We start from the raw sequence: 18,258 nt of genomic DNA, 5'->3' as shown, positions 1-18,258 counted from the left end.
CTAAGCAAACTGCCATGTAGATGAGTTCTCAGGAGAAGATGCAGCAGAAACAGTGGCTGCACAATTTCCTAGGCTGTTGTGGACTTAGTATCAATCAGAGACAGTTAGTTGCACTTTCATTGAAATTAATGGTACTTAAGCTTTTTGGAGGGGGAGGGGGCTGGGGACTTGGTGCTTTAATATTTTCTTAAATTTCGTTTAATTTTTAAAAATGGCTGTCTTTTGCATATCTTATGTTTCATGATATTTTATTATACTGTTGTATATGGTTGCATATGTTTTCCCTGCTGTGAGTCAAAGGGATTAGATGGCCAAACCCAAATAAATAACTTAAACTCAATTGTGCTTTTCCCATTAGGCCCTTCAGAATATCGGGGAAATTCTGAAAGCTGCTGACTGTACCTATGACAATGGTGAGTAAATGTATGCTAAAGCAAATGACTTCTCTTACATTTGAAGATGAAAAGAAAGCATACTTTCTGTCATGGGAGAAAGAACAGCTGAGGTGGTGATGCTGCAAATATCTGCCATATTAGAACCAAGACCATTCCCAATTTTTATCTTTACAAAAGTTCCCAAGACTTTCAGGTCCCATCCCTTTTTGTTACAAGTTACATTTGTAACTTTTTTGTTTGATACAAACATCTGTTCTGTGGGTTTTAGGATTTTGAAGTTTCCCAATATTTCACCTTCTTCTTAAAGTGTTACCTCCATTCTTATGATGTCCTGAATTAACTTCCATCTCTCATGCCAGTGAGCTAACTCGGATGCTACTGTTTAATGCTAAATTTTATGAGCTTCACAAGAGTAAATGTGATTCTTGCACCTGGGAAGTGGCAATCAAAACAGATGTTTTACTAAAAACGAGCAAAACCTTAGAGATTTCTATTCCTTTTGGATTCATTTTTGGTCCTTGCTCAAATTTCATACTTTGCATGGCTATTGCAGCTTAGCATCGAATGTAGGTGATGGTCAAGGTTCGGACACTGGATTTGAGAATAAGGAAAACAGTAGAGTTATAAAAATGGAGCACTTGGATGCTTGAGACATGAGTTGCTGGGATGCCAGAAGTCTAAGTGACTGGGAAGGGAGCTGTATATCCCAGGGACATTTTGGAGCCTGCTTCATTGAGATAGATATTTGGGGCAGGTTTGAGATTGTGAACTCAGTTCCAGAATACTGCTGTCCTTGGATATTAGACATCATGAGGTTTTCACGGAATGTTGGTGCACTGGTAAATCAGTGATTCTCAAGGCTTGTTGCAACACAAGGGGCTTAGTAGGGTTACATGTGCAGTACAGGAGAATAGAAAGCTATGCCCCAAGCACCAGCTCACTTCTAGGGCTTCTCTACACCAGGCTTTTATCCCGCAACTTTACTGGGGATTCTGCTTCCATATTCTTTGTGGGATTAAGATCGTCCCCTATTACGCATTTTTCATGCTTTTTTTCCTGGGGAGTTCCTTTATCTGCAAGCTCTATATGTTTCATTATACAACCACTAGGTGGCAATATGTTATAGCACCACTTCTTCTTTTCATTGGAAAAAATCAACTTGTGATATTTAAATAGCTCATTATCTGCAATCTTAAAAAAAAACACCAGGATAAATGCTGGAAAGCATAGGAGAGGCCCTAGAGCTTGACAACATCATGTAAAGGACACGCAAACGTCCATGAGTAACCAATCTCGATCGCAGGATAAAAGCGCTATGTGGAGAAGCCCTTATTGTTAGATTACCTTAGGACAAGGGTAAGCAATCTGATGCCCTCCAGATGTTTTGGACTACAGCTCCCATAAGGCCCAGCCAGCATGGCCAATGGGCAGGGATAATGTGAGTTGTAGTCCAAAACATCCAGAAGGTACCAGGTTGCCTATTCCTGCCTTAGGAAAATTAGACGCTGATATAACCAGCCCTCTCACCCCACCAGCGCCATATTGCTTCCACAGTTTGGCCTTCAGACAATCAAGAAATAAAATGTATACATCATTGTTTAACTTGGAGTGCAGGACACTTAGAGTACAATCCTATGCAGATTTATTCAGAGGTCCCACTAAGGTCAATGAGTCTTACATCCAATTGTGGATGGGAAGGCAGACTTAATCATGCTGAAAAATCATCATTAAATTTTTGCAGCTTGATCACTGGGAACGCAATTTATAAAAGCATTTCCTAACTTTCAGTGGTAAAGACTACTGTGCTGATGGCTGACATGAAGGATTTTGATGACATTAATGACATCTACAGGCAATGTAAGTACCGCTAGCACTGTATAACAGTAGCATACTGCTAACTGAGAGCAAAGCCCCATGCAAAACATGAAGTGGGATTTTATTTATTTATTTATTTATTTATTACATTTCTATACCGCCCAATAGCTGGAGCTCTCTGGGCGGTTCACAAAAATTAAAACCATTCATAGTATAAAACAACAGTATAAAACCATAATATAAAATACAATATAAAAGCTCAACCAGATAAAAACAGCAGCAATGCAAAATTACAAATTTAAAACACCATGTTAAAGTGTATTTATAGATTGTTAAAATGTTGGGAGAATAAAAAGGTCTTCACCTGGCGTGTAAAAGCATATAATGTAGGTGCCAAGCGAACCTCCTTAGGGAGCTCATTCCACAGCTGGGGTGCCACAGCAGAGAAGGCCCTCCTCCTGGTAGCCACCTGCCTCACTTCCTTTGGCAGGGGCTCATGGAGAAGGACCCCTGAGGATGACCTTAGGGTCCGGGCAGGTACATATGGGATGGTCTCCATCCAAAGGGCTTCAGTGGATCAGAGAGACATGGGAAGATCAAGATTAACACTGAATAATTGGGATGGGTTGTTCTGTTTCTAGAGCTCATACTCTGCATTTGTTTTTTGGACTAGGATGGAAGAGACCCAGGTTCAAACCCCTACTCAGCCATGAAGCTCATTGGGTGACCTTGGGCCAGTCTCCCCCCCCCCCCCCCAGCCTAGGCAACCTCACAGGGTTGTTGTGAGGATCTTTAATAATAAGTTGGGTTGAATCTGAAGGTGCTTTTCCACATATGGAAAGTGTCTTCCATTCACATAAGGCTGTTTTACATGTCATTCTAGAGTATTGCAGAGAAAAGTGAAATTAAATCCAACTATATTCTCTGGTTGTTCCAAAGTCCAACAATCAGAAACATAAGTGTTGCAGAATGTTTAACTTCTATTTCAAAGATTGTTATGCCTGTGTTCATGTAAGATTTTGCAGCAATATAAAACAGAAAACTTTTAGTTAATTGATGGGGCATGTCTACACCGTAGGGTGTAGAGGGAGGGAGTGGGGAGGATTGTGGACTTACCATCTTCCGCAATCCTCCCCCAGCATCTTGATGGCCGCACAACATCCCGGAAGGGTATCACGGCTGCCATTTTTTTTCCTGAAGAGGGAGAAGGAGCGCAGTTGCGCTCCTCCTCAAAAAAGGTAAAAACAACAACCCGAAACTGTTCCCCACTGCCTCCATGCAGCTCCATGCCCACTTTATGGTCTCCGCTACATGCAGGGATGATGGAAGGACCTGTGAGCAGCGGCCTCACAGCCTGTGCACCACAAGATTGTCCCAGGACTGCAGAAAAATCAGGTTTTCTGCTGTTCCCTATATCCCAGGGGAAGTCCCAGGATCCCCTGTGCGTAATTTGGATGCACGGGGATGATCTAAGGACTACCCTGGGATATAGGGCTGGTGTAGACATGCCTGCCCAATGTGACTTGAAAATATGCTTCTGTTCAAATTGACCAATAATGAAACATCTGAAAGTCAAAATTGTATGGCTATTACTTGCTTTTAGTTCTTCCTTGGTTTCTATGCTTTGAAGACTCCACCCCCCCCCCCCACCGCCCCATCTAATGATGAGGGCTCGAAACTTATTCAAACAGGGCCATTGGTTCAAAAAGTTACAATGTTCACAGTTCTTAATCAAATATCTTTAGCTACAAAAATACATCCTCCAGCTAGCTGTTGTGCTTTAAAGGTATGTAGATTACTTCATCCAAAGGCACAGAGCAGAACTAGAGCCTGCCTTGAGATTCTGTGTCACCAACAGCTGAATTATGAAACCTGTGTAGATTCTGCAAATATCTTTATTCTGCTTAGTCAATATATTCATGCAAATATCTACCTTCAATATCTAGTTTTCAAGTGCAACTTTCCAGCCAGAGCAGCTTATCAGGTTGCTGCTCTTCCAAAAGTAAGTGTCAATTATATTTTTACAATTCTGTCTGATGTCTTATAGATCTAAACTTAGATCTTGCTTTTAAATTTAATTAAATATAAGGGCTTTAAAGAATTTGCAACATTTACTCACCATGCAATCCTGTCTGTCTACTCTGAAGTAAAGTACATTGGGCTCAATGGGACTTATTCCTAGGTGAGTATAGGATTGCACTGCCTGTTGAACTTCCAAAACAGCTCTGTTGTTTTTAATGCAACAGACTTCCATTGGAATCCTATACATTGTATGTATAGGATGTTCAGTAGTTCCTGTTCAGTTCAATGGGGATTGCACCGTAAGAGTTTTGTGCCACCTTAACTTTAACAGACTTAGGGTGCAATCCTATGGGTTGCACCCTGGGTACTTGTAAGCCCCTGAACTCAGGGGCTTAAGAATATCCAATGGAGGACAGAGGGCAGCCTCTCCTCCATGCTCTGTCCGCTCCGCAGTTGTTGCTAGACTCTCAATTTTGAGAATCAGAGTTGGAGAGGGGAGGCTGCATAAGAAACTGTCTAAACCAGCTTCCGTAGTCTCTTCCCCTCCGCACTCCTGGAAATGCCCCCTTTTGCCCTCTGTGCTCTGCACTGGCTGGGAGGGAGCGGGGAGCACGGTTTCCTGGCTCTGAGCTTGGAGCCAGAAAACTGAAAAATCCGATGTCCCTTCACATGCTGTCTAGGGGACATAGGATTGCTCCCTTATTGTGGCATTAGGTTTTATGAACTAGAGTACATCATCAGGTGCATGAAGTTTTATCTTTAGCAGATTGTTCTTTTATATATGCAGAGAGGGGGGAAATGTAAATCATGGAGACAAATGGTCATGAAATATAAGGGGTGAAGTGCATGACAAATTTCTACACAAACCTTATATGTATGCAAGATTAGCACAGTAGTAATAATATGTGATTGTTATTGTAAGTAGTCACTGCTTGTATACTTTGAAGATCTACATAGAATTGTCACAGACCTTACCTCTTCTATTTCGTGGTCATTTGGCTGCAGTTTACAATTTCTCTATGTGTAAATACACAAAATCTGTTGTGGATAACACTTTGTGCCCCTGAAGAGGTGAGCTGTAGTTCCCAAAATATATGCCACAACAGAACTGTTAGCCTTTAAGGTGCTACCAGACTCCTTGTTTTATAAAGTTGCCTCCTTACAGTACTAGGGCTTTTAATAGTTGCTTTTCAAACATAAAGTTCTATATTATATGTACACAACTGCATCCACTTCCCTGGGTTCATGACTAGTGTTGGAAGAGCAGCAAGTCTGTGCTATGGAACTAAATTAACCCAGGTTAGGTTTTTATAGGTTAAAACCAGCACTTTGAATTTGGCCTGGAAACAAATTGACAGCAAGGTTTATATGTTCACATCATGTAGTGCCTGGATGCTGGATTCTGCACTAGCTGCAGTTTCTAGACCTTCCGAGATTGGTGAAGGCTGACCAAGGGTTTCTGACTCTCAATTATTTAAAATAGCAACAAGAAAAAAACGCACGCCCCTCCTAAATTACACTGCTGAAATTAAGAAAACTTGGGGTAATCAGGAGTTTTTTGTGTGTGGAAAGACTATCAGCTCTGCTCATTTCTGGTGCTCAACAAATTCCTGGGCTCAGAGTTCTTTAATTATTTTGCACCAGGGCTCCAGATGGTAGATCCTTGGGTTCTAGTAAAAAATGAAGTAAACATAGAAGACTGTCCTGCACTGATTTTCTAATCATGTTATTTGACATCTTCCTTACAGGGTGCCCGTGTTGAGATTGAAGCTATTGCTGTCCGAGGAGCCTAGGCTTATAGATTTAGTCTCACTTCTTGTAGTAACTCAGTGCTGTCCATTGGTTTCTCTCCATAAAGAAGTCTGCTTCAGAACTGAAAAACAGGTCCTCTGGCAAACATTAACACTTGTATGCACACTTGTATGCACACAGGCACGCATCACTGTGCTGTTATGGTGGTAAGCCTATGTAGGATTTGCTATGAATGAAGGGTCATCACAGAATTGAATACAAGTTGCTTAGAACATCTTGGTTCTTGAAGTAGTATTTTGAGGGAGGCAGTGAATGGGACTGTGAGTGAGATAATACAGAAAAAAATAAGTAGATTCTAGGAACCAAGATAGCACAATACCAACCCGAACAGCACCATTAAAACAAGCATTAGAAAGAAAAGCTATAAAGGGTACAGTCAGACTACTATATTACGGCTTACTTCAGCTTTTATCCACTTTGAGAACCGTAGCCTTTGAACTTGTCTGTTCTAACCTAGTTGATTTACTAAACAAAGATGCTGCTAACTTAAAACAACTTTGGGGATGTATTTTCTATTTTGTGTTTTCAAATAATTTTACCTGCCAGAAACAAATAATTTTAAATAAGTCTTTTTTGGGGAAAGTTAAATAATAAACTGACTACATGAAGTGCCACATCTAAGACTTTTTCTTTGCTCAAAGTAATTGCGTGTTTGGGCTCTCCAGGTGGACCTTTCAGTAATAATAATAATAAAAAAAATCCCAAATGATGGAAGTAGGCAATGTTACATACTGGAGATCCAACTGCAACCTATAATTTAGTTGAAGCAGTTCCAGTTTATCTGTAAACTAGCTAGATTAAGATGTTATGCAAGAACACAGTTTCAAGCTAAATTATATATTTCAGCCTGGCAATAGCCTCAAGAGTTATTCAGTGAGGGTCACTCACAAATGAAGCCTGGATGACATGCTTCAGCCAGAAGTATGTAAGGATCTTCACTGACTTGTGGGCTGATCACACACATTTATCTGCAGTTAGTATGGGGTATGTATGATTACCTTAGTAGTTGTACATGCACTTCTTAATGCATATATAAAGAGGCAACAAACACATGTACAATTGTAAATGTATTTTGTTGGGCTCTTTTATACAACCGCATGATATGGAATTGAAACTTCCCTTCCCGGCAATGGTCTGTATGTTTCAGTGAGCAGCGCCAATAAATGGGTTGAATTACAGCGCCATTAACTGTTATTACAGCTTATCTCCAATATTTTGAAAGCGGATAAGGGGGGGAAGCATGAGAGACATCCTGGAGGTTGACAACATTGTAAAAGACCTACTCAACCTCTGTGAGTGCCCAATCATGAACATGCAATAAATCACTCATGATTTCTCTGTTGAGGAATAGAAAAGCTCTATTTCTCTATACTGAGCCATTTGGGGATAGGAGAAGAATGCATTTCACATAAGATCTACTTTATATGTTTATAATGGTAGTGAAAGCAAAGAGGCTTGCTATTGTTAGTAAAAGCGTTGCAAAGAAAACAAAGTATGTACTTGCTCAGAATACTAGTTGACCAGGAAAACTACAAGTTCTTACTTCTCATTTTGGCACTGCCTGATGCCCCAGAAGAAGAGAGAAGTGCCCAGAGGGGAAGGGATAAAGCCTATGAAGACCTCTGACCACTTACGGGTAGAAATTCTGGTTCCTCTCTGAACTGCTAAATCCCCATTGCACAAGTAGTGGACCCTGCTGGCACAGTACCACCAGCAGGCAAAGACATTTTTATCCAGGCAGGCCTTCAACCTCATAAGCCAACTAAGTTTTTTAATCCATTTAATGTATGTATTGATGTTTTACCTTCTTGTTTTTATGTTTTGATTATTTTGTATTTTAGTGTTAGCTGCCTGGAACTCCTTTAGCAGCTAAAGACCACACACTGCAAAGCCTTTAGGTTAGATCCAGACTTGCCCTGCCATGAACCGGAGGGCCCCTTCCATTTGTGGAAGAAACACTGATTCAGTGGCAGCTCCCTGCTTTGGGGCATGGGGGGTGCAAAAGGGGAGTGGGTTTCTTTTTCAGATTTTTCCTTGCTCCTGCAACATCCCACCGCCATCTCTCATGCTTAGCAGTGAGCCCAACTGTCCAGAGCAGCTTTTCCGGGGGAAGAAGGAAATGGCAAACTTTGTCTGCTATCCTTCCTCCGGCAGGAGTGTTGTGCAATTGGAGTTGCACAGAGCAAATCTGGCTCAAATCTTTTAAAAGTGATGAACTATGACCACACAATAAAGAAAGCTACCTTTAAAAATTAAAGGATGTATATCTCACAAAAGATGTGAAACGCAAAGCAATACACAAGCTTATAGGATGTCAAGGTTGAGAAATATCACTAAGGCTCCTATCCTCTCACTCCTGCAAGAGCTGTAGGACAAAGCAGATCTCCCTCTTCCTCTGCCTGTGGATGATGTGGACTGCTCTTCAAGCCTCCTTGTTGCAAGGAGCAGAAACTGGACCTTTATTGCTTTGACAGCGGTAATAGGTTAGAGAGCCAAGGCCCTCCCATACCCCCAACAAAAGTATGCCAGCCCTAGATCTGGTGTTACTTTCCCTCCAGCTGTTCATCGACGCCTTCTGCCCTGATGGTGCAAGCATGGCAAAACAACCTCAGCTTCTCCCTCTCCAGGCCCCATAAGATTGCCCTATTTCAATTTTATGCCATATCATACAGATGCTCCAGAAGTATTTTTTTTATTTTGATGTTTTTAAATTAGGTTTTTATGCACTTTGTGAAGAAGCATACCCTGACATAGAATAATGCTTCCCTGATTCAGACAAGACAGGTGAAGATAAGCTCTGCTCAAAATTAATGGTTGCGTGGTTTAAAGAGTACTGTACTGTCAGACACTGTCTGCCAGGTTCTTTTTTAAAATGTGAAGTTCTCTGTTGTTTATGAGATTTGCACTTCAATCATTCTTGTTTTTCAAAGAACCCTTGAAGGATTCACTTTTTCATATTTACTGTTTAAAAATTAATAGGTTTATAAAAGTAAATATGATTCACATGCCTAGAAAAAGTTGCAGAAATGCATAATTATTGCGAGTTCGAGGTAGTAACTACATTTGGTTATAATTTTTACTTCCTTGAGTACCAGTATCTTGTGTTGTCACAAGCATTCTGACTTAATATGATTGGAATTTTAATTGCAGGTTATTTAATATTTTTAAAATTCCTTTTATACAAGTGTTACCACCACATCACAATGACAATCAAGTACATCTTGGTATGGTGCCAGCCACTAATTATTAAAGTATACAGGGTATTTTCTTTGTTGACAGGTATTCTATCTTGCAATTGCAGAGTGTCGTCATTTCATGGTAGTCCTTACCCCACAAGTGTTTTTGAGGAATGCAATGACTATTTTAATGAGTTACAGAAAAGGTGAATTGATACATCTCATACTAGATTGCACTAAAGCAGAAATATTAAGCTCCTGTACTGTATTTACGTATAAGAGTCACTTCACACAGGAATTGCACTGACGCAGTTAAACTCATGGCTGCATTATTGATTGCTACTAGAACCTAATAATACTTATCCCTCTTTAGACCACGTAGATTTTCCTAGTGCTCAGTGTTAGATCTAAACTTACATGCATTCACTTCTATAATTGATATTGTTTTATATAGTTTACCCTAGATTATCCTTTGTACTTCTTAATTCTCTAAGTGAAGTAGGCAAAATTACTTTGTTAACACATAATTCCACTTAAGTAGAAGTTAACAGAAGGCACTATATGGCAGATGTGAAGGTTTATCATTGCAATTCCTCCATGGTTCTTGGCAACTTGACTTCCCAAAATACAATCCTTAAAATGTTTCCCCCTTAGTACTCTGTGATGGTGGCATGTCCATGTAAGCTTTCATATAAATCCAGATTTTCTCAAATCAGAGTATTAATGTTATTCAAGGATGAAGTCCAGTCAAAAGCCATGAGTTACTCTTCATTATTAGTAGCTTCTGCAATATAAAAAACATAATTTAAGAAATGGTATAGACCTTTCCATCAACACATACTAGGAACAGTTCTTTGAAATTAAGTCACATTTACAGGCAAATCATGACACAGTTCCTTTGTTCTATTCATATGTATCTTGTCATAACAATGCCACCAATGCAGGAGGCTTTAAAAAAAGACTTATTTTAAAGAATAAGATCAGCTGAAAATGGTGATTCTTAAGTGGAGAAAGATCTAATAATAATAATAATAATAATAATAATAATAATAATAATAATATAATAAAATATTTCTTACCCGCCTCTCCATTCTGATCAAGGCAGGGAACAACAGTAAATATAAATATATAAAACTGAATTAAAACATAATATACATTGTTAAAACATTCTAAAATCATTTTAAAAACATCCTAAAATTATCAGATTATTTCCAGCATCACAACTGCAAAATAAAAGCTAATTTAAATGGCTTAATAGCAACTACAACTAGATTCAAAGGAGTCCAAAATGAACAGAAGGGAGTCCAAAATGAAAAGCATTCTGGTTTGTAAAGTAAGACCAAAATCTCCAAACTTTCCTCTTTATCTATCCAGTGAACTTTTAGTTGACTTACCACTACCACTACCCAATACAAACTCTCACCATAAGATAAAACCTTTTAAGTCTACCCTTCGAGTTAGCTTTTGTGAATTCGGGAAAGCAGATTTATTGGCAAAAAAGAAAACTAAAAAATATATTGAAAGAAAAACATACAGCCGCCTTTGGGCCGCACCATAGCTGCTACGGATGCCATCTTTGGTTGGGGGGGGGGGTGTACAGTAAGGAGGCCGGGGTTATAACTTGATCTAACTGCAGCCTTTGACACGGTTGATCGTGATCTTCTCTTAGATTCCCTTCATGACCTTGGACTTTGCGGCTCTGTCTATAACTGGTTTGCCTCCTATCTAGCGGGTCGCTCTTTCAGCGTGTTGGCTAATGGCAGCTCGTCTTCCTCTTTTCCCCTTTCAGTAGGGGTTCCACAAGGCTCGGTGCTTGGCCCGTTGTTGTTTTCTTTATACATGTTGCCCTTGGGCAATCTTATTCAATCTCATGGCCTCCAATAGCATCTGTATGCCGATGATACACAATTATATCTTTCATCTCCGGAACTTTCTCCTGATGTTCACGATCGTATCTCGGCATGTCTTTCAGATATCTCAGCTTGGCTGCTGCATCGTCGTTTGAAACTTAATATGGCAAAGACTGAATTGCTTGTTTTTCCTCCTAAACCTTCTCATCTCTCATTCTCTCTTACTGTCAATGATGTTATGCTTCAAGGAAGCTCGTAGTCTTGGCTTTATATTTGATTCCTCGCTCTCCTTTATTCCTCATATTGAGGCAGTAGCTAAATCCTGTCGTTTTTTCCTGTATAATATTGCCAGGATTCGATCATTTTTGTCTGTCTCTTCTGCCAAGACGCTTGTTCATGCATTGGTTATTTCTCGGCTGGACTACTGCAACCTTCTTCTCACTGGCCTTCCTTCCTCTCACATCAGTCCGCTGGTTTCTGTCCACCACTCTGCCGCTAAGATCATCTTCCTGGCTCACCGCTCTGACCATGTTACTCCACTTCTGAAATCTCTTCACTGGCTTCCAATTCACTTCAGAATCCAATATAAATTTCTCCTGTTGACCTTCAAAGCTTTTCACAGTCTAGCTCCTTCCTATCTCTCCTCTCTCATCTCACACTATTGCCCCGCTCGTGCTCTTCGCTCCTCTGATGCCATGTTTCTCACCTGCCCAAGGGTCTCTACTTCCCTTGCTCGGCTTCGTCCATTTTCTTCTGCTGCCCCTTACGCCTGGAACGCTCTTCCAGAACATTTGAGATCTACAAGTTCAATCGCAGCTTTTAAAGCTCAGCTAAAAACCTTTCTCTTTCCTAAAGCTTTTAAAACTTGATGTTGTTTGGACTTTATACTGTTAGTTTTACCCTACCCTGTGCCTGTTTACCCTACCCTGTGCCTGTTTGCATTCTCTTCCCCTCCTTATTGTTTTACCAGGATTTAATTAGAATGTAAGCCTAAGCGGTAGGGTCTTGCTATTTACCGTTTTACTGTTTTACTCTGTACAGCACCATGTACATGGATGGTGCTATATAAATAAATAAATAATAATAATAATAACAACTATTTCTTAATTGTAATTCTGAAAGATGAAAGAAAGAGAAAAACAGGAAGAAGAATTTTGCAGGTATATCTTTTATGCCCATACAACCCTCTTGCTTCAGAAAACAGGAATTCCAAAATAATGTATCGGGGGCTATAAGTCATTTTTTTATAAGTAGTTTAATGTACTGTGTGCTGTTTGGGTTTTAATCCCAGATACCAGTTTCCGACAAAGCCTTCAGTTTCACAGAAAGGAAATCTCTACTGTCAGGTGCAATTGAGGGAAATTAAAGACCTGTAATTTTAGATTGGTCTTGAGTGATGAAACCTTTTGCCCTCCTTTTCATCTGTCCTCTTTTGTATCTAGGCAGCATGTACTTTGTTTTGTCCTCCAGATAGCCATGTGCGTGAGCTGAACCCTACCCATTCCAGACCTCACAACCAACAACAGGAAAAGAGCAAGAATGAGAAGTCCCAGAGTTATGGAGTAACCTGATCACTACTAAAACGTGTTTGGCAAATAGTAACTATGGAATTGAACACCTTAAATTGAGTGTCTCATTTTTCTAAGTATACATAGCTTGAAACCCATCATTTTCAGCTAGCTTATACATTTCAGAAGACTTCGGTCTGCCTTTGCACCAGTTACTTCTCTGCAGATGTTCTCTGGTGCCAAAAGTGAACCTAGGGGAGAAAAATGGCTTGGGGAAGTAAGTGGGAGGATTCCGCAGTGCTCTACCCTTTGTCCCGATTGCCATTTCAAAGAAAGTGGCATGTTCTTTATATGACATTAGAACAATCCAGGTTTAAAAAGACAGACCTGTCATATCTAGTTAGGCCCTCACGTAAACAAAACCAAAGCAGATGCACAAAAGAATAAGAAGTCGCCTGCAGAATGTTCTTTAAACATCTCCTGTTTTGAAATAAGGCAGGAGTTGCTAATGAAAGGTTTTGAATACCAATATAGCCTTTGAGCTGCCAATATATTGGTCTTTTACTTCTCCATCAACATACCTCTCTCTGTTGCTGCTGCAGCTTCTCCTGTTTCTTCTTCTTTTGTTTCCGAGTCCTCACTTACTATCTCGCAGTGCATCTCAGTTTCCATCTTTTCTCCCGCCTCACCTGGAACAGTAACCATAGTAATCAAGCCAGGGAACACGGAATGAGTATTGAGTGCCCCAGCACTTGATGAGTGTCGTTTTGTCACTCTTATATTTTCCTGTATACCGTCATAAAGGAACATGAAGCGCAGGAGGCACTCAGCACCTGTCACCTGGGGGGCTTCCTCACACTGTCTTCGGGGCACCCCGAAAGCGCTTCAGGGCGCCCCGAAACTCCTAGTGTAGCTACCTAGTCAGAAGAGACGGAGGAAGAGGCAGCGGCGAAAAGTTCCCAGGGCTCGGCGGCTTCTCTGGTGAGTCCTCCCCGCCGGCCTCCTCCTGCTGCCGGCAAAAGAGCCACCCGGGTTGGAGAGCTCGGCGGAAGAGCCCGCCTTCTTCCGCCAAGCTCTCCAACCCGGGTGGCTCTTTCGCCGGCAACAGGAGGAGGCCGGCGAGGAGTTGGGCTCCGCAGCAAGGACTCACCAGAGAAGCCGCCGAGCCCTGGGAACTTTTCGCCGCCGCCTCTTCCTCCGTCTCTTCTGACCAGGTAGCTACACTAGGAGTTTTGGGGCGCCCTGAAGCGCTTTCGGGGCGCCCCGAAGACTGTGTGTGGAAGCCCCCCTGATGTTGATGAATTTATCATGTCTTAAGTCATCTCTTGCCAGCCTGGCGCTGTCCAGATGTGTGGGCCTCCAATACCATAATTCCCAGCATGCACGTGACATGCTAATTGCCAATGTTGTAGGCCAACACATCTGGAATGCCCTAAGTTGCCTAAAGCTGAAAAGCGTAGCTACCTTGGCTTATGTTTACAGCCATCCTTGCCATTCAGGTTAGTCTCTTAGAGAACAATCTTATGGCCCCTAGGATTGTTCGGAGTCGTCCCCCCTTCCGATGTCAGACACTGCCCTCCGACCTTGGAAGGGGGAGTCAGAGATCCCCACCTCTTGTTGCTGGCGTGGAAAGAACTGTGCCACCTGAGCTCCAAGGTCAAGAACTTGACCTCAGAGAGGGAGGAAATGAGGCATTTCAGTGGGTGAGGAGGGATGAGACTGGAGGGGCCCAGGACAAGTTATCCTGAGCCTCTTCCAGCCTCCTTCCCTCTCCCTCTGAAGTGCTTTTGCTAGATGGGGGCGGAGGAAGCCCATCTAGCAAAACATGCAGCGTGGAAGGACAGGGAGGAAAAAATCGCCTCCACCATTCTTCCTGCCCTGCATTGGATTATTGAAATCCTCTGGGTTCAAGGTTTTAAGATTATCAAGAGCACAATCAATAGGATTATGCCCTCAATTCTGTATGCATTTAGAAAAGTAACTTGTGAAAGTAAATAATGATTTCGTTACTAAAGCCCATTATGTGGTTTTTCTGTATTCAGGGTTCCAGGTCAACAGAATTACCATTCACCCAAGAATTAAACAGTTTAAATGTTGTTCAAGTTATTTAGTAAGCGAATTCAGTCTTCTTTTCTACAAGATGTATTTGGCTGATATCCTGTCTCCTGTACCATAAAACGGGTAAAAAAAATTATGGATAATAGTTATCATGGCTAAAAGCCATTTGAGCCCAAGGAAAACCTCCATGTTCAGCAGCAATATGCCTCCAGTTGCCAGGTGTTAGGGCCGAGCAATATGGGGTTGCCATCACTTTCTCCTCTTTATTAGCTTCTTAAAAGTAATTCTGGTAATTGCTGGAGATGAACACTGGACAAGATGGACTCCTGATCTAAAGCAGCAGACAATTCTAAATATTATGTGGCACCAGCAGACTGAATCTAACCATGCTGTATTTTAGGCTAACAAATTTGGACTGAACCTATTTGGAACTTAAACATAAACAGGTTGCTATATCAGAATTAGTGATGGGCAGATCTATCAGCAGATAAGAGTGGAGCAGGCTTTGTACCATTTGTCTTCTGTAAATGTGTCCCAACATAGGGCTTTCCTTACACACATACCTGGTTTGCATGTAACAAGAAATTTCTTACAGGCATCTTGTAGTGATGGATGCCATTCTGAATATTTGGGGTGTAGTGGGGGGGGGCACCGTAGCGTGTCGTTATGTGCAAACCAGCGAGGGTGGGTTGTTGGGGTGGTTGATAAACCACCCAGAACCCATGGGCTGTTTTAGGGTTGTCAACCGCCCCAACAACCCACCCTCACCATGCTGGCCCGTAAACTGGGCCAGAGTCTTGCCTGGTATAAATGATGGGGTGGGGGTGAGGTATACCTGAAATGAGAGTGCAAGAAAACAAAGCAAGTAACAATTGGGAGCACTGAGCACTCATTCATTTAGACGAGCCCTTAACCACTTTTGACTTCTGAGCAGAAGATACTTCCAGCCCTGTTCTTTGAAAATGCTATACCTAGCTCAAACCTACTGGACAAGAGCTTCCGCCCTCAGGTGCGTGCCTGCAAAAAATCCATTAAACTCAGTGGAATTTGTGTACAGGTCAGAACCTGACCTTCTGAATCTGCAAGAACATATTCATTACCCTCAGTAAGCTGTTCTTCTTCATGCACTTGCAGTTCCTTCACCATTTCTGTTACGAGATTAACATTTTCCTCTGCAGCAGGCTCAGGTGTGACTCTCTCTGATGATTCAACAGGTTCAGGCTTACTGTCCTGTACAGTTTCTAACAGCAAAGTGCTGGCTGCTTCTGTAACAGATTGAGGTTCACCACCCTCTCCTGATGGTTCCACGGACCGAGGCTCACCAGCTTCTAGAAGGCCTGCAGGCAAAGGCCCGCTACAGGTGAACTTTTCTTCTAGTGCCACTGGATGAGGCTCTGTGCCCTCAGGGTCTACTCTCTGACAGGTAGACAGGGCACATTTTGTTATCCCTGGAATCAAAACATCTCCCTCTTCTTTGCCAAGATCCTCACTTAGTTTTGTTTCATAAGTTTTGTTTCCAAGTTCCACTTCCTCCATTACTGCAAGTTCGGACTGGTCAGGTATGGTATCATTTTCATCTGTGATGGGCAAGTTGTCATCTAATTTAGCAATGTTGATCAAGTATATGTTTTAGAGAGTGGAGAGAAAAACAAAAACAAATTATTTGAAGCCACAGTGAGTTGGTTCAGACATAACGACAGCCCATGGGTTAAACAACCCACAAGCAAGAAGCAGCATGTCAGCCACTTCTGAGTTGTTTATGGGCTAATGACAAATATTGTCGAAAAGGAAGAGGAAAATATACTCCACTGGCCATGGAAGTCAAAGAACTTTGGCAACAGGACAAGGTCACATCAGTCACTGGCATCACATCAGAAATATACAGAAAACCTTCAAAAACTGGGCCTACCAAAATACAGCCACACCATCATCCAGAAAGCAGTCATAATTAAAACATGCTCAATTGTCAGGAAATTCCTGAATCTGTAAAAGACAGCATGACATCTAGAAAAACCGCCATGAGCGAGAAAGAAATAATAATAATAATAATAATAATAATAATAATAATAATAATAATACCTTGTGGACCTCCACAGTATAGATACACCTTTCCCCAGCAAAGGCCAACCACCAGGACACCCACCCACCCTAATAGTAGAAGGCACCAACAAGTTCTATGAGTAGGTGCCTGGTGGGAAATAGTTCTGGGGGACACCAGCAGATAACTGAAACAGCCACCATTTTGCGATCAGCAAGAGCTGTAGTGTTTAGGAAAGTTTGCTTTACATTTCAGTGCTCTGCAGTATGATTTATTTTATCCAGGGGAGCCCAGAATATCTCATTTCGAATCCAAGCAAATAGATACTTTTAAATTAAGAACATTTATGCTACGCACAAAAATAGAACTCACATCTGAACAACAAAAATATAAAAAAAATGATTTTATTCCTGTCTTTTCCCACAATTCTACAATTGTACAAATGAGAGTTGATCTAAAAGCATGAGTTTAGACATAACTCTCCTCTTTCACATGGTGTGTTGCCAAAGAGTACCAGGTGGGTTAAAAGACAAATTGGAAATTTTATGTTTTTAAAGATTCATTGGGAATAATGGCCCATATCAGCAGTTACGTAGTTATTAGAATAAAGAGGTGAAAACTGAATGCAAGACACTATCCATAAATTACAAAAGCCAAAGAACTTGGATTTGTAAAGCACAACCCTAACTATATTTACTCAGAAGTAAATCCTATAGTGTCTATGACAGTGTGCATTGGATTTACACTCTCAATTTTTTTTGGATCTAAGCATAATTTATATGCAGGATAAGCATAGTTTTGACAAGGCTGTTAAAGGCTTAAAATTCTTGCGCTCCAGTTCAACATACACATTTGTTGATTTGGCTGTTAAAACAGAAAATATTCATTAATGACAAGCCCAGAATGACAGGCACATGCCATTACTGGTAGTTACAAAGTAAGGCTGCAGCTCCTCCATCAGTTACAGAGCACTTCAACCTGAGGCTGGAGGGTGGGGAGAAAAGGGGGAGAAAAATCAAGCCTTTTCAATTGTCAGCTAGAAGAAATAACCTGTCACCCTGTCTGAAGATAACATGGAGTATTGGGTTGGGGACAAATTAGGGCAGTAGCTACAAAGGAGGACAGGGCTGCTGGCTCTTCAGGTAGTGGTACAGAAGGAAAGGAATTTCAGCAAGTGCAGCTCGTCATAAGGGAACGAGAAAAGCGACACCTCTTGAAGCTCCCACGCTTCCCGTTAAAGAAATGCAAGAGGCGCCTCTGGTTCCTTTGCCGCCTGGCTGCCACTCTGGAAGAATGTTAAGCCCTCTTCCCCACAGATTGAGCTCTTTGAACTGGTTCCTGTCCTGCAACAGGTTCTGAGTGCGAATAAACCTCTGCTGAGCTCGCCGCGAACCCTTTCCTCCTCCACCACCACCAGTATAAAAAGCCACCGGGGCGCCGCTCACCGCATTTCTGCAGCCCATTGGCGTCCGGGGACTTGGGAGCCGGCCGGTTGCAGTCTTTGACTTGGGTCTGAGCGCTGCTCGAGCACCCCATGGCGAGTCAAGAGGCAACCACGGCGCCCGAGGTCCGGAAAAAGCCGGG

General features: G+C 41.7%; 2 protein-coding genes across 2 annotated transcripts in view; one reads left to right on the top strand and one right to left on the bottom strand.

Annotated features, from left to right (window-relative positions):
- The window catches only part of RIDA (reactive intermediate imine deaminase A homolog), a 20,110-nt gene extending 11,382 nt beyond the window's left edge, over window positions 1-8,728 (top strand). The window contains exons 3-6 of the mRNA XM_063130986.1: window positions 359-413; window positions 2,184-2,252; window positions 4,157-4,212; window positions 5,981-8,728. Coding sequence (XP_062987056.1) covers window positions 359-413; window positions 2,184-2,252; window positions 4,157-4,212; window positions 5,981-6,025 — 225 coding nt within the window. The 3' untranslated portion in view covers window positions 6,026-8,728. The remainder of the gene's footprint in view (window positions 1-358; window positions 414-2,183; window positions 2,253-4,156; window positions 4,213-5,980) is intronic.
- ERICH5 (glutamate rich 5) lies at window positions 8,728-18,258 on the bottom strand. Its single transcript, XM_063130984.1, has 4 exons — window positions 18,120-18,258; window positions 15,737-16,234; window positions 13,160-13,267; window positions 8,728-10,004 (listed from the first exon to the last, which is right to left on the bottom strand). Exons 1-4 carry the CDS (start codon window positions 18,208-18,210, stop codon window positions 9,982-9,984), a joined length of 720 nt encoding a protein of 239 aa, XP_062987054.1. The 5' UTR covers window positions 18,211-18,258; the 3' UTR covers window positions 8,728-9,981.

Source organism: Elgaria multicarinata, chromosome 7 (assembly GCF_023053635.1).
Source record: "Elgaria multicarinata webbii isolate HBS135686 ecotype San Diego chromosome 7, rElgMul1.1.pri, whole genome shotgun sequence".
NCBI lineage: Eukaryota > Metazoa > Chordata > Lepidosauria > Squamata > Anguidae > Elgaria > Elgaria multicarinata.
Note: the sequence above shows the minus strand (reverse complement) of the source record. Positions and strands in the feature narration are given on the sequence as shown.